This window comes from Akebia trifoliata, chromosome 15 (assembly GCF_017979445.1).
Source record: "Akebia trifoliata isolate Shusen 1 chromosome 15, ASM1797944v1, whole genome shotgun sequence".
Classification (NCBI taxonomy): Eukaryota; Viridiplantae; Streptophyta; class Magnoliopsida; order Ranunculales; family Lardizabalaceae; genus Akebia; species Akebia trifoliata.
The window spans coordinates 26,539,862-26,556,661 of record NC_141389.1 but is presented as its reverse complement, the minus strand read 5'-3'; the positions used below and the strand labels follow the sequence as shown (position 1 = coordinate 26,556,661).

General features: G+C 37.0%; 2 protein-coding genes across 2 annotated transcripts; one reads left to right on the top strand and one right to left on the bottom strand.

Annotated features, from left to right (window-relative positions):
• The first annotated feature begins 3,203 nt into the window (after nt 1-3,203).
• LOC147384879 (leucine-rich repeat receptor-like protein kinase PXC1) lies at nt 3,204-6,205 on the top strand. Its single transcript, XM_086425823.1, has 2 exons — nt 3,204-4,657; nt 5,334-6,205. Exons 1-2 carry the CDS (start codon nt 3,364-3,366, stop codon nt 6,008-6,010), a joined length of 1,971 nt encoding a protein of 656 aa, XP_086281949.1. The 5' UTR covers nt 3,204-3,363; the 3' UTR covers nt 6,011-6,205.
• Nucleotides 6,206-7,185: 980 nt separating this feature from the next.
• LOC147384878 (aspartate/glutamate/uridylate kinase family protein) lies at nt 7,186-15,913 on the bottom strand. The gene is made up of 7 exons (XM_086425825.1): nt 14,813-15,913; nt 10,604-10,748; nt 10,429-10,482; nt 10,223-10,314; nt 8,715-8,950; nt 8,427-8,603; nt 7,186-7,869 (listed from the first exon to the last, which is right to left on the bottom strand). The coding sequence occupies exons 1-7, from the start codon at nt 15,661-15,663 to the stop codon at nt 7,772-7,774; spliced, it is 1,653 nt and encodes a 550-aa protein (XP_086281951.1). The 5' UTR covers nt 15,664-15,913; the 3' UTR covers nt 7,186-7,771.
• Between the last annotated feature and the right edge of the window lie 887 nt (nt 15,914-16,800).

The following is a 16,800-nucleotide window of genomic DNA, read 5'->3' as shown; positions in this document are numbered from 1 at the left end:
TAACATTTTCGTCAATATTGGAAGTACTCTTTATTTCGAAAATCCCTAGATTTAGTCAAATATTAAAGATATCCCTTTATTTTCAAAATGATGATATTTTCCCTTGACCTAAGTCTTCTTCTTTTATGAGATTAACATAAATGACTTAAATATCCTCTACGTATCGGGTTTCTTTCAAAAGCATCAAACCACAAATCGGGAACCCTCGAACCGGGGCAAACCAACCCCTTTTTTTTTTTTTTTCACTAACTAGACTAGCCCAATGTCAGCTCTTTAAAAGATCCGAAACCCTAAATCGAAGAAACTGAAAGTTCTCTCTCTCTCTCTCTCTCCTCTTACTATCATGTCCCAACTACCCTTATCTACTTCCCTAGAGAATCCACCAATAGATTTTCCTCGATATTTACAAACGAATCTTCAGACACCATCAATGGTTCTAAGTAGTTAACAGTCCTTAAAAGTCAAAACAAATCTTTATACATTATTCTCTTTTATTGGGAACTGCGACCCTTTTAAAAGGTCCAAAAGAAACATCAGCTTCTCTGTCTTAGTAACAAACCCTCTTTTTCTATATTGGTCTCTTGTATTAAACTTAATATAGTTTTTAATAGTTTATCTTTGATTCTAAGAACCAATAAAAAGATGCCACGTAGTCGTCTCTTTCTTTCTTTCTTTCTTTGATGGTCAGACTTGCAGTCACGTATAGGAAGGCAATGGGACCGTTGGAAAAGCAAGGCAATTGGGAATCAATCAGATAATAATTTGAAATGTGGGCCCAATTTCCCAAATATTGCACCACGTACAACACTCTCTTCTATATTTGCTTTGAGAAGGGTAGACCAACTTTACAGTTTGCCTAAGAAGTACTTTATCTTTATTACCTTTATTTAAGGGGTAACTTAGACACACCCCTGTATATTTTGCTGAATAGTTGGGATACCCCTCTATGTCATCAAACTGATGAAATACCCCTTTGACCTTTGGTTTTCTCTATGATGTTAATAAGAAAATGACATAAATGCCCTTATTTTTAACATCTTGCTCTCCTTAAGCATCTTCAATTTTTAGGATAATGTTTTTTTTAAAGTTAAGTTTTCAACTTCAAAATTCCATTTTCTTACACCTTCGTACCATAAGCAAAAGATGGGATTTTTAGAAAATGAAGACGATGGAATTTTGGTAAAAAAATAAAGGATTTTCGATAAAAGATTAAAGATGGAGTTAAGGTGACGTAAAATAGATTTAAAAAGAGTTTATTCTAAGGTTTAACTTGGAAAACAAATGTTTAGGTGATAAATCAAGGTTTTGGACTGAAAGTCAAAGATGAGACGAAGATGCCAATTTAGATAAGTTGGTAAGGTTAGTTGAGTGTTGATACGCAACTTGGACTCAAAATCCGTCAAACCTACCTTTCACATTGACCACTAATCCTTAATTTGTTTAGAGAAAAAATAGATTATTTTAAGTCATTTTATGTCTGAGGTCAGGATCAGTAGACTCGTGAAAAGTGAATTCATATGTTCACATACAATCACAACCATTTATATGTGAGATCCAATGATTGGGATAAAATATATGTCCTCATAATATATTACAGGTCTCTAAGATAAATCTCAACTGTTAGATCTCACAAATACATGATCAAGATTATATGTGAATAAATATGAGTTCACTTTCACGAGTTCACGGATCCCAACACTTTATGTTGAATCTCTAAAAGAAAATAGGTTGAGTATGTCATAAGTTTAAATTACCCTTACTTTGATAACATGTCGTAAGTTTAACTAAATAATAAGTAAGTAATATTGATGCTCCTTCATCAACTTAAAAATTTAGAGCTGCCTCCTTATTCTTTTGACGTGAGTAGTGTAATGGAAGAGTTTCCATCTTGTACTCCCAAATGTCGCATAGCTACTTTGCTCCCTATCTGTTTACTTACTACATAGCCCACTAAATAATGAATCTTTATTTAAAGAAAAGTCAGCTTGATTGGTACATCAAGCCAATACGTTTAAGTGCCTTTTTCTTAGCAGGTTTGGGATCAGTTACTAGTCTTAAGGATTTTGAAAAGAATAATGATTTTCTTAACCCCCCCCCCTCTGCCGCGACATACACTCCCATCAAAAAATCATAGATTTTGCCTCGGGATATGCATAACCATAAATCATTTTCTTGTGTTTCCCAAGAAAATGACCTATATTTCTGTGATGGGACGTCAAATTATCACAACTTTAAAAAAAAAGATAAACCGACCTTATTGGTCATGCTCACAAAAGAACTTTAATTGTGAATTCTAATCAATTGATTTGAGGGATTTTTTTTTTTTTTCATGGTCGGTACTCAATCATGAGAATGTGAATTTTCATAAAATCTATCATCACGAGATTTCGAGATTTGCAAGCATATAATAATATTTCATTTTTTTTTTTTTTTTAACAATAAACATCTAACCAAAGACGCTTCGATACTTAAATTAAATATATATTACATACATAGGTACAAACAATGAATCCAATAAGTAAATTTGACTATTATTGACACCTTTCTTTAGGTCATGCTTTCTATTATGATCACATCTTTGTATGTAACAGTTTTTTTTTAACTATGATTATCCAATTTTACGAATCATGTTATCCATTACACCTCTGATGGAGACTCCAATTGAGACTATGCACGTGGCACACCTAACATTTGGATCTTTTATGACTTCAAGACATAATATTATTATCATATATTACGAGTTGATGTTTTTTCTAATAAATAAAATTTTATTTACATCATATGATCTTCAAATCAAATTTATTATTATATATCACGAGGTGATACATGTATAATCTGAATTAGGAAAGTTACATTGGCACCACCCTCTCCATCACCTATGTTTCTTCTCTTGATGAACTAACACACCAATCTCTCTCTCTCTCTCTCGATCACCTCAAAAGTGTGCCCTTCGACATGGAGTGCCCAAAACATTTTTCAATTTTTTTTTTCGAAAATTAGTCTGTCCTTAGAGATTATTGGTGTGTCAATATAATTTCTCTTTTGAAGTTGTTTCTCGAAATGAAGACTTGGTGTACTGGATCCAAACTCATTATAGTCTTTCAAAGTCCAAACAAAAGCTAATCATGTTAGGTAACTTTCCCTTTAATCAAACCAACTTAAGTGATAGTAGATACAGAATTACATAATCAAAGAGAGTGAGAGTGAGAGAGAGAGAGAGAGAGAGAGAGATACAAAATTACATAAACAGAGAGACTGAGAGAGAGAGAGCGAGAGAGAGAAACAGAGACAGAGAAGCTTGGCTTCTTCTTCGTCTTCTTCAGTTCTTCTTCCCACCAACTGAAACTGAAACTAAAACCAAAAATGGGTACTTCAACCTTCATCTTCATCACCACTTTCTTCTTCTTCTTCTCTTCTTCTCTTACTGCTTCTCAAATAACTAACGACACCCACACTCTCACTCTCTTCCGCACTCACACAGACACCCACTCCAACCTCCTCACCAACTGGACCACCACCAACGCTTGCAACGCCTCATGGCTTGGCGTTAAGTGCACCAACGGTCGAGTTACAGCTCTTTCTCTCCCCTCCTTAGACCTCCGTGGCCCAATCGACTCACTCACTCAGTTAGACCAACTCCGTCTCCTTAACCTCAACAACAACCGACTCAACTCAACCATTCTCCCCATCACCAATTGTTCCAATCTCAAGCTTCTCTACCTCTCAAAAAACGATTTTTCCGGACCGATTCCAACTCAAATCGGTTCTTTAAAACGTCTTCTTAGGCTCGATATCTCAAACAACAATCTTCAAGGTGTAATTCCTATAGAGATCTCCGAGTTAACTCGTATCCTTACGATTCGTCTCGAGAACAATGTTCTATCTGGAAAAATCCCTGATTTTTTCTCATTTGCTTTGCCTCAGCTCAGAGACCTAAATTTATCTAACAATCAGTTGTTTGGGAAATTGCCCGAAAATTTACAGAGAAAGTTTGGGGAGGGAAGTTTTTCTGGAAATTTGGGGTTGTGTGGGTCGAACCCATTTCCTATTTGTTCGATAACGGATTCTCCTTCAAATTCGACGACCCAAACAGTTGTTCCATCCAATCCTAGCTCATTACCGGCAACACCCATAGCCGAAAGGCGAAAAATTGGGACTCGGAAGGGATTGGGTACAATTGCAATTGTTGCAATTGTCGTTGGAATTGCAGTAGTTTTACTTGCTATCGTGACTGTCTTCGTTGCTTATTTATGTGGGAGAAGAAGCAAGAGTAGTCGTAGTAGTAGTAGTGAGAAGAAAGTTTATATGGTCAATAGGGGTATAGAGATCGATGGGGATCGAAATAAGCTTGTGTTCTTGGATAAAAGGAACCAATTTGAGCTCGAAGAGCTTCTTCGGGCATCAGCGGAGATGTTGGGGAAGGGAAGCTTGGGGACTGTCTACAAGGCGATTCTCGAAAATGGGTTCACTGTCGCGGTGAAGAGGCTTAAGGATACTAAACCTTGCACGAGAAAGGAATTCGAAGAGTACATGGATGTGATGGGGAAGCTCAGCCACCCCAATGTTGTTCGTCTCAGGGCTTATTATTACACTAAGGAAGAGAAGCTTCTTGTCTATGATTATCTTCCCAATGGAAGCTTGCATTCACTTCTCCATGGTTGGTGTGCTCTATCCTTGAGTGAATTTTTGTCATTTTACATGAATCTCTTAATTGTGGGTACAAAATATGGTCCTACCCTTGTAACTTACATGGTTTGAACTATTTCAGTTGGGCACTCCTTGACAATGGGGACTTGCCAAAATACTTCGACAATCAAGTTAGTTGTTAATCCATTAGTCAGGCAAAGTCTAGACTTCAGTGAAAAGTGCACACATTTCCTTTAAATGAACTTTTATTTATAGAGTTTGCATACAAATATTGTGATCGTAGGAATTGACACATGTCAACAGTTGTCCGAGTCGGCCAATTCCAAACGTGTGATGTAGGCATATGTCCTCTTGTCAGTTTGCGTGTTTTGTTTAGGTTAACTACTTTGTCAGTTCAACCACTCTAACATAACACGACACTTGTCAGTTCAGGTCAACCACCTTGCCCTCTCGGGATAATCTCATTTTGATTTACACGGAAAACTTTGAGTTCTTGGTACTCACCCACCCCATCATTGCATTTTCTCCTTGGCCGTTCAAGGCGTCTTCGGAGAGGTCTCTTGTCCATAGATTTGTTGGGTCTTGGCCTCGGTGTGGTAACTTTTTCAGTACAAAAAATTTTCTTTTGCCATACTAACCATAATCTGGAGAAATGCCTGATTTCTGTTTTTTGTTGTTACAATTAGGAAATCGTGGGCCAGGGAGAATTCCTTTGGACTGGACAACAAGGATCAGCTTAGCATTAGGAGCGGCTCGTGGGCTTGCTAGGATCCATGAGGAATACAGTTCGACAAAGATACCTCATGGAAACGTGAAATCCTCCAATGTGCTTCTTGACAAAAATGGTGTCGCTTGTGTATCTGATTTTGGGTTGGCTCTAGTTCTCAATCCAAATCAAGCCGCATCAAAATTAGGAGGATACCGAGCGCCCGAGCAAGTAGAAACCAAGAAGCTTTCTCAGAAGGCTGACGTTTATAGTTTTGGAGTCTTACTGTTGGAAGTACTCACCGGGAGGGCTCCATTGCAATACCCTTCTCCTACCCATTTGTGTAATGAGGAGGGACAAGTGGTTGATCTTCCGAATTGGGTTCGATCTGTGGTGAGAGACGAGTGGACGGCCGAGGTGTTTGATCCGGAGCTGCTGAGGTATAAGAACATCGAGGAGGAATTGGTGGCAATGCTACATGTGGGACTAACGTGTGCGGTGGAGCAAGCGGAGAAGAGACCCACAATGTTGGAGGTGGTAAAGATGATTGAGGAGATAAGGGTGGAGCAATCGCCGCTTGGGGAAGAATTTGACGAATCACGTAATTCGCTCTCGCCGTCACTAGTTACCACTGAAGATGCCCGGGCCAGCTATTGATACATGCTTTAGATGTCATTCATGGAAAACTGTGTGGTAGGTAGTGTTGATCCATAAGCACTAGTGTTCCTTCTCTTCCGCTTTTGCCTACAGAAATGTTTGTTTACATCCCCAGAGTGATCCCTTGTTTCCAACTCAAGTGAAGATTAGTACTTTGTTTTAATCAAACAGTACATTATTACTTCAAATACAAAACTTCTCTATCAGATTTTTGTTCTTCAGCATTAACTAAGGAACCCCTATGAGTTATCACTTACAAAACATAGCTTCAGCGTTAACAAGTAAAATAAAAATACTGGGCATAGTTTAACATTTATAAAAAGAAAAGGAGAGATTTTATTGCCACACCAACATTTATGTTGAAGTGACCTCAAGATTGTACCTCGTATGGCACATCCTGATGTGGAAGTGTGCAGAAAGCATAGGTGCTTTAAATAGAGATACACAAAAAGCATCTATGGTTCATACACATTTCCACCATGTGCGATATGAGGTACACTCTTGAGGTCACTCCAGCACGACTGTATATAGTACACAAAATAAGATACAAACACATCAATGACAGTGAAAGCTGCCCAAGTTGAAAAAAAACTTTGAAGCACCCCTCCCACTTAGAAAATTTCGGTAGAACCCTCTTCTTTAGATTTCAAGTGATGTCTTCAAGGAGGTATCCCAAATATTAGCAATAAATTAAGAGCATAAAATAAACACAAAAAGCTGTGTCATGTTCCGAGGAGGGTTCCTCCAAAATTTTGAAGCGACCTTCTGCAATGAATTCTGACAACAGCCAATCATCGATTTCTTCCTCTGGACACTCACTCAAATAGTCAGTTTCTTTGGTGTTCAAAGATCTTGAAGAAGAGAGTAAAATAGAAGATGCAGTCATTGAAAAATTGTTCATCCACCTTCCATACACCATATTTAATTTCATTGTTTGGTGTCTTATACTAAAAATTGGTGCGACATAAGCTCTAAAACTAAATAAACCACTGACATCAAATGCATTATTGCAGTGATTTTAAATAGCCTTCAATGCACTTAGCTTACCTAGACAGCCTTCAAGGTTTAATATCTTTCTTTGCGATAATTAAACTCGACCAAAACATTCTCAAAGCATTCAATCCTTCATCCCGATCATGACCGATATTATAATATTCCACAACAACATTCCAAAATGAAACAAAACTATTTTGTCAGGTCATATCGGGATATTAATTTCGGAAAACAATATCCAGAGTCGACAGACATCCACATTTTATCCTTTCCCATCAAAACTACTAGTGGGAAGTATGTATCACAACCATAACTACATTTTTGCATCCCAATTCTTGTATCAGACACTTTCCCCCCAACATAATTTTATGACAAAAAAGACCCTCTAATAAATTTACAGGCAAAATACATACGTCGAGAACAATTGGGGGTGCACATTAGGTTCTCAACCTGTATCAACAAGGCATCCCTCACTGTAGTAACCAGATATAACCTGATAACCAATCAAGCAATTGTCTACTAACCCTGTTAAGTATGGACAAATCAGAACCTCTTCCCAACTTTCTTGTTTTATATATCACAAATGCCAAACTTCAAATGAAGAGCATTGGCAGGATGAAATGCATTAGGGCTTCAAACAGATTTGTGTTTGCCCCGTAGCAGATTTCGGTGTGTAGGCAGTGTTTCAAGAATGATCTCAACTGCGATATTGTGTTGCTTCTGACATGTAAATGGTATGAACATTAGAGAAGGAATGCTCCATATGTATCAGCTAATCCTTCCTGCTTGATCTATGAGGGTACCAACTTGGTCTCCACATAAAGCTCTTGAAATATTGCCCGGCTCATGTAAATTAAAGACCACAACTGCAAAGGGTAGGACATACCTTGGTCAGAAGACATGGGACTGGATAGAGACACCAAAATTTGGATTCCAAAAATCCCCACACCTTAACATTTAAACTTAATACAACCAGGGTCATTTCAGTCAAAACCCAAGAAAATTGTAATCCCACATCCCCTAAAATCACGTTAATTAGTTTTTAAAATTATAAAAATAACCACTTTTCTACAGAATTTTTAAAAACTGTACTTTAATTAACATTTTTTTTTTTTTTTGAGAAGTAACTTTAATTAACATTTTAAATTACAAATAAAAACTTCAGGGTTGTGTGTTTGCACATGCCACCTTCTAGTCCCCAGTAATAAACAAAGGGTCTTGGTATCGTGTGTCCTAAGTGCACATGTTAAGATGCATTTAAAACATCTTGGAAATCAGTATGAGGGTGGGTATTTTTGGTAGGAAATATTTTTTAGGGCATTTCCGGTAGTAAAATAAGTTTTAGAGGTGTATTTAATGCCTCTTAACTCGTTAACAGCACCAATAAACGAATTAACGAAAGATGAGAAGAACTAGAACCAACCAGGAATTCCATTCTCTTCACAGTATGTTATTGCCATCATGTCCATGGAGGTTGTCACACCTCTGGAAACCAACTCCCTGAAAGAAATGTGCTCTAATGTCGTATTGGTGTTGTTTCTGGAATGGCAGTCATAGATACCATCAATGTTGGACCCTTTGAGGAGTGCATCGGCATTAACTGGCCAACGATAACCATTACAACTACATCAAAAATTTCTTTGCAAAACGAGCAAATAAATTACCCAAAATAGAAGGGATGCAATTAGAGAGAGAGAGAGAGAAATCATACTTTCTGAAGCTCTAAGAGCAGCGGCTGTATCTGTTGTAAAGAGTGGATTTCCTGTGCCGGCACCAATCCCACCGAATATAACAACTCTTCCTTTTTCGAGATGTCGAATGGCCCGTCTCTTACTATATGGCTCAGCAGCTTCTTGCATTGGAAATGCACTTTGTACACGAGTCTGAACACCTAGCTTCTCTAAAGCTGACTGAAGTAGTATAGAATTCATTACGGTTGCCATCATTCTGTGACCAATACATGGCTACCACACCATTAGCTCATAATTGGTAAGACAAGTTTACAGTGACAGCATATATTACCGTAATAAAAATAGAATTAATGTGAAGTATAAAACTAGAAATGGGACAAACAAAACAATCACATTCAAGGGGACAAACATATAATTATTAAAAGAGAAAAATAATTAGTTTTTTTTTTTTTATTGCATAAAGAAAGTAACTTTTGCTATCTGTTTCTTTTACACTATGTTGATAGTCCCAACCCTGGATAAATAGTTAAGTAAGGTAGCCATTTAAAGACTTTACCACGTCCTAAGATGGCTCAAGACATTGAATAGAGGAACAGGATTCGTTCAGCCCAACCCAGCATTTTTATGACAAGGGTCTCATATGTTGTCATTACAATCAAAACACTAAATACGGGTCATCAATGTTCAAATCGGTTGTCTGCAATCTGCATCGTGTTATTGGAAAATGAAATGAAATGATTTGCTGTGCGCATGAGATTTGCCACTTGAGACGGCAAATCTTTTCTACCCCCCCCCCAAGAAAATGTTTTGCCAAACGGCACCAAAATTTGGATCTCATAAATGCCCTCACTTTTTTGTCTAAACTTTTTATAATCAGAGTCATTTTGGTCAAAAACCTAAAAATTGCAACCAACGACCTATAATCATGATGGTTAGTTTTCAAAACTAGAAAATATCCGTTTTACTATATAATCTTGAAAACCCATTCAATAAGTATTTTAAATTATAAATAAACCCTTTTGATACGTGTCCATGTGCACATACACTAATTTAAAAAAAAAAAAAAAAAAATTTAAAGAAACATTTTTCTTGCTAACTTAGCAAGATTTCAAATCTTACTAAGGGCCTTGAGCTCAAATGGATTACCAAATTGGCAATCCAACACCATAGCCATCAAAGATTTAATGGAAAAACTTAGATTAAAAAAATAATTTTTTTAACTTGATCCAAGGTTTTGAAAATGGACAGCTATTAAATTCCCAAATTGAAAATGTGGCATAGAATTTTTAAAGTTAAAATCTTAACAAGTTTGAAAGGCTAGATTTACTCAAGAGGGGGGAAATAACCCAATTTAAATGGAAGAGTACAAAGAGATTTTCTGTGATGTGCTCAAACAGTGGAAAAGGATTTGCATGTACATCATTTGCCAGGTAAATATTTTAGTTGCAATCAAACATGCCCTAAGGTCTGAATCATACTAAAGGAAAAGTTTGCATTGCCAACAACAATATAAAAGTAACAACATTACCCAATTTGGTATGCCGTAGATCTATCGAATCCAGTTTCAGTTACCCATGAGTCTCCACAAAAGAAATTACGACCTCCAACAACAATTGCCACCTGTAAATAGTGTAAGAACAAGCATCTCGGAAATCAAATAAAAGAACAGGTTGGATAGAGCAACATTTAGAATAGTAGTCTTAAATTACACAATGAGGGGAGTCTTGGAAAGACCTCCACTCCAAAACGACAAGCCATTGCAACTTCCCTAGCAATCAGCAACACGACCTATCAATAAAAGGAAGCACTTCAATTTCTATAACCCAAAAGATTACACATGGAAATTCCTATATAGTGTAATTTTGGAAAAACCAAATGTTACTTAACATGGAGGAACTGAAGAAAGTACCTTTGGATCAATATTCTGAGATCCAGTCCCAGATAATGCAGCACCACTAATTTTGAAAACCACTCTTCGCCATCTAGGATTTGACAATGATTTTGACTTCATGTTATTTACCAAACCAGCAGTCATAGTTGTTGCATTAGGATATCTGCCCACACAAAAATCAGAAGTTTGACTTGAGATCCGACAGATTACATGATGCATCAAATGGTAACTCTGCAAAGTGGCATTTGTTATGAGGCAAGTATCCAAAACTCAAACCAGCACTCCATTTGACATTAAAGTACTTAGAAAGAAAACAAAGCAACAGAACAATCTCTTCTTTTGTTGGTTAAGGATGCCCACTCAAATATCAGAATTTTGGTCCGAAAACCAATCATTTCTACCTTTTAATCCATAGTATTCACACTACAATGGATCAAATAGTAATACATTACAAATTTCACTCTGCAACGTGACATGTTTTTTCCAGTGTTGGAGGGCAGAAAGAGGATGTCTTTGTGGACCAATGTTCTAAAAACCGGACTGATAAATGAAACAAAATTTTGCTCAACTGGTCGAACCGGGTTTTGACCGAGATTCAATTTGGTGTACTGATTTCTATCCCTTTAACTAATTATATATACAGTTAAATTATTCAATGTCCATTGATTTCCAATTTTTCACTTTAAGTAAAAGTCCTAAAAAGGTAAAAAACTGTAGTAGATTTTTTATTTAATTAAGATTTAAGAAGGTTTTTGCATTTATTTAAACATCCCTAAAAATAAAAACAATTTAGTAAATTTACAGCTTTTATTTATTAATATAGTTGTTAGAGTTTTAGCTTTAGTAGGTTTCTATATTTATTTAACAATAAAATTCAATACAAACCTAAAAGGATTTATTTCCCGATATTTTAAGATTTTATCTGATTTTTTACAAGAGAATCTAAGAATGAAGCATTGAAAACGTGACATATTTTAAAATTTCCAAAATCGGTCCTTAAAAGAGGACAGTTTTCACAGTTGAACTTGGTTTAAAAATAAAAATTTGACGGTTCTTGATTGAATAACAGTTCCTATTGAACTGAACCATTTTTTATTGATATCCTGGTCGGACCTGGTTGGACAGCTGGTTCGGTCTGGTTTTTAAAACATTGTTGTGGACGTTGGATGCAAAGTGAATTGGGTTGGGTGACTAGTGATCCCAACCTTCCGCCTAAAACCAAGTCATCCCCAAAGATCTCGGTCAGAGTGGCATATGCCAAATGTGAATACATTCTGAAGCCACAGGCAAAACACCTGGTAGAGAGACCCAGTCTTGTAGGAAATAAATAACGGGAATATGGCCGTCCAAACACGTACAAAGAGCGGGATACAAAAAGTATAAGTACCAAAGAAGGGGAAAAAAGATTAACTAGAGAGAATGAAAATGCCAAGATTCACTTGCAGAGGTAGACACAAGAAAGAGAGGGATAAAAAAGGCATCTTGTGTGTCTGCAAGTCTTCAGTGTCCAAAAGTGCATGTCTATACATGCACGTATGTACCCTTTCATCATGCCCAAAATCCTCTATTTATAGGTAGACCTATCGTAAAAAGATTAGGGGTGCCCCTCTAACCGAAATTTGTTACAAGGGTCAAGATGGGAAAAAAGTAAAAGGGTGAAATTACCTCTTTCATAACAGAAACCCATAGTGGACAAACAGATTAGCCATGATATCTTATACGAGTATCAGAACATGCCTCAACGACTATCAAAATCAATTGGTTGTAACACATCATGCACTGCACCAAGCGCCCTTGTCCTCACAAAGGCGTGTTCCCACAACAAAGGCATTATATCGGAGAACGTCAACAAGGGATTCCTCCATCCTAAGCTTTCCATAGCCTTTGACCCTCGTATCCCTCACAATTAGTCAAATGGCACTCACTCTAGTACCCTTAAGATCTCAACCCAAGCCCAACCAAAATTTTAGTTGAGTTGATATCCTAGGAGCAAGAAGCTTTTACCTAGCATATTGCCTCCGCTTTGAAAACCATCTCCTACTTCTTGTAAAAAAAGACCAATTTCTACTTTTTTAGGACATTTCCACTTCCAACATAGAGTCGTTCCACAATGCATCCAATAACTAAGGTTCATATTTCCAGGCCTAAGCCCAAATAAAACTCAAAAATTCCTACCCATGCCTTAACCATGGTCGGTTTGAGCCTATCAGGCTCCAAGTTGCACCTAAATATCGGAGGCATACACCTCACCAGGAATGTGGTGTTTGGTCATTGGTGCATACCTCAAGATTTTGCATCGCACACTATTCTGAGCACATCTTACACAATTCCGAACACTACTTGAGAAAGACTGATGATCCATTTAGGATTTTTTTTTTTTTAATGTGAATGAAGGCAATCAAGGCAATGATAACTCTCGGGCATTAAAATTCAACAACCTTAAGACATGAGTATTATAATATATTCTCAATTTCTTAAAATTGGTGTTGATTTCATATGACCTTTAACCTAAAGGTCTCTCTATTAAAGAACCTTGATTTCCTTGGTCTTCTGCCATACATTGAAATGGGAGTCAAAATGCAACACACAAAAAAAAAGCCTAGATTGGTGAGCACCATCCTAAGTGCACCAACCATAGAAGAGACAGTCAAAGAATATACAACTAGTGTTTTAAAAACTGGGCTGGACCGACAGTCCAACCTGGTCCGACCGGGATTTCAATAAAAATCAGTTTGATTCAATAGGAACCGTGGTTCAATCAAGAACCTCCTTTTTTTTTAAAGGTTCAACTATGAAAACCATCCTCTACTAAGGACCGATTTTGAAAATTTTTAAATATTTCAAGTTTTCAACGATTCATTCTTAGATTCTCTTGCAAAAAAATCAGGAAATCAACCTTCTAGATTGGCATTGCATTTTATTATCGAAAAATATAGAAACCTTCTAAAATCAAAACTCTAACAACTATGTTAATAAATAAAATCTGTAAATTTACTACATTATTTTTATTTTTAGGGATCTCTAAATAAATACAAAAACATTCTTAAATCTTAGTTACATAAAAAAATCTACAATGATTTTTTTACTTTTTTAGCATCAAATATCAAGTTAAATTTTTTTAGGACTTTTACATAAAGTGAAAAACTGAAAATCGATGAACATTGAATATATATATATAGTTAAATTAATAGAAATCGTTCTGGCCAAATTGAATCTCGGTCGGACCAGTTGAGCAAAATTTCCAGTCCGATTTTTTTAAAATATTCCAACAACAACAAGACGAATTCATGCAGGTGCCAAGTAGCTTAGTTGGTAAAGTCTTTGGGTGATAATACCAGAGACCTGGGTTCAAATCCTACCAGCAATGAGTTACTGGACTCATTCAAAACAAGCTTACCGATCAAAAAAATAAAAGACGAACTCATGTTCATATTGGCATTGCTTTGCCACCTTCGAAAGAAAACTTAATTGCTTCTTACCATATTAGACAGACCACCTGACTTTATCGTAATTACTTTGTGAAGTAAAACAAACAATTTGAAAGTGTTCGAAAGAAACAATTGTGCTTTCCATTGGAGGAACAAGATATCCAAGAGGTCAATATCTGCATTATGGACCTTATTTACTATTGGTGCAAGAGTTTTTTGAGGAGTTGGACAGGTCATTTCTTGATAGTTTGTTAGAAAAGCATGTAAGCTTGTTCAAGGAATCTTGTTCTCAATTTTGGGGTCTCTCTTTCTTTGGAGCAATGTCTTTGAAGATTTTGTAACAAAATGGGGTTGGGTGTGTAGTATTGAGGTCTAATCTAGGTTTGCTTTTTCTCTTCTTCCCGTTTTGTGTAGCTTCTTGCATGGTCACCTCGACCATGTTTTTTAATAAAGATCCTTCACTTATCAAAAAAAAAGAGGAGAGCATGTAAGCTTGTGCATGTAGCTATTTTCTTCTTTTTTCCGTTTCTTCGTATTTGTCAGGTCTCCTCGACATCCTTTTTTTATATTTCTAAATAATCTTTTTGATCCATAAAAACAGAATTAGCTCAAGTCGAGCATACTCCAACATCTAAATTACAAAAGATAAATCAATATTAAGCACCAACTATACATAATGGGTAAAAATGTTCCTAGGAACTACTAACATACTAAAAACTAAGTATTAAACATGATCAAATAATGGGTAACGTAAAACCGACAAAAAATCAAATCTTTAAGAGAACCCAAAAAAATATACCTCTTTGCCTGCTTAAGCATATTAGCAGAGGAACCAACAGACTTATCTTCATCCGAAACAGCTTTTGATGAAGTCGAACTACTCACAATTTGCTCAATCTTCTTAAACCAAGGCCAATGACTAACAACCACTCCGCTATTACTCATCCGTTGCCGCTCCACCTTATACCTCTTCTTCAAATTATCAACTTTATTCTTACACTGTTCAACACTCTTCCCACACTTCTGCTTCTCGCATCGCTCACTTACTATTATAGCGACTTCTTCCCAATCTCTCCCCCTTAAATTCCCCCGATTAAGCTGAACAAACTTCTCGGTATACGCATCGAGAAGAGATCCAATCGCGGAATCACTCCACTCCTCACGATCCTTCCTACAATCTCCCCTATATTCTCCACCAACACTGCCAGGTTTCGATCTTTTGTAATAAGGAGTTCCACCATCGCTAAGTTCATCTCGATCTCTCCTCTTATCGAGTCGAGAATTAGCCCTAGATTTGTTCGGATCGGATTCATCGTCACCAACGAAGGGATTCGGATCTTCTTCCGAAACAAAGGGGTTAACTCCGTTAAACGGAGGCGGACATTTTGTGTCAGATTTTGAACAGAATCCGGCGTCGCTGTAGTCGTTTTCACCGTCGTCTTCGTCTCCGGCGGTGGCGCCGACAACCTTCTTTAAGTTTCCGGCTCCGGTGATGAGGTGGTGCGAAGGTGTTGGCGCGTGAGATTGGATCGGCATCGCTTTGGCAAATCGATGAGTATTGAAGGATTGGTGGTGGTGATGGTGGTGATGGTGGCTAGGGTTTTGGTTGTCGTCTCCAAGGAGAGAGAAATCGTCGTCGCAGGAAGCCATTAGAGAGAGACGGAGTTAGGGTTAGAGTTAGGGTTTTCGAACCAGAGAGACGGAACGGGAGGTAGACGACGTTAGTTTTGAAGGATGGATTGTTGTGGAAACGTTACTTAAATGAATAACGGTGGGTAGCGGACCGTCACGGCTTGTTAAGACTCCGTTAATTAATAATACAAGTCTGTTTCCACATGGGTGGGCCCCACTAAGATTATGATCACCACGAGACATCTTTAGTTGTTAATCCAGATAAGGAAAAACTACAAGTAGTAGAGGTATCTCTCTTGGTAGGTTGGTGTGGTTGGTTAATGAAAATAACCTGTATAAGATTCTGTGCTCCCGGGAGTATTATTGCAAACCAACTCCATCTTTCCTTTGTGGGTCCACAAGGAATCAGCCCCTACTAACTATAATATGTGGATTCCAAGCTCATGATGCTCAAAACCAATGGATGAGATGGTGTAAGTTTATAAAGGATTGGATCGCATAGTCATTGAAGAGGTTGGGAGTCAGATTGTAACCCAACTCCCGGATGTACAGAATTTCGACTACCAAGAGAGAGAAAATGGATATTCTTTTTATTTGTTGTAGGTCACCTACTTTTTGGTGGGCCACCAATTCATCCAACAATGAGAATTGGTGGGCCACAGATTGAATGGCTGAGATTGTTCGATGTTCGACTTATCAAATGTATACATCTTTATCATCATGATGAAAACCTTATCTCAAAGATTTGGTCGACTACACGAATCTTAATCTTCTATTCGTTTTGTTGAGAATTACGTTTTTTATGTCATTGAAATAGTTTTTTTCATGTCACCTTTCGCTATCATCATCCATGTTTTTTGAATCCTTCTTTCATTTATTTTATGACCTTCAACATGAACATTTTTTTCTAATTATTATCATAATAGAAAAGAAAAAAAAAAAAAATTTAACATGAATCACATATGTAGGTCACATTTTTTTGCTAATTCAACTGTATCTACATCCGATTTTACTATCTCAATCCACCTCATTTTAGTGTGTGTTTGATAACACTTCCACCTTTAAAATCGAGACTTTAGAATTGAAATTCAAAGTTTTGAACCAGTGATGGGGAATGTTGGATGAAACTTTTGAAGTCTGATTTCTAGTTTCCAG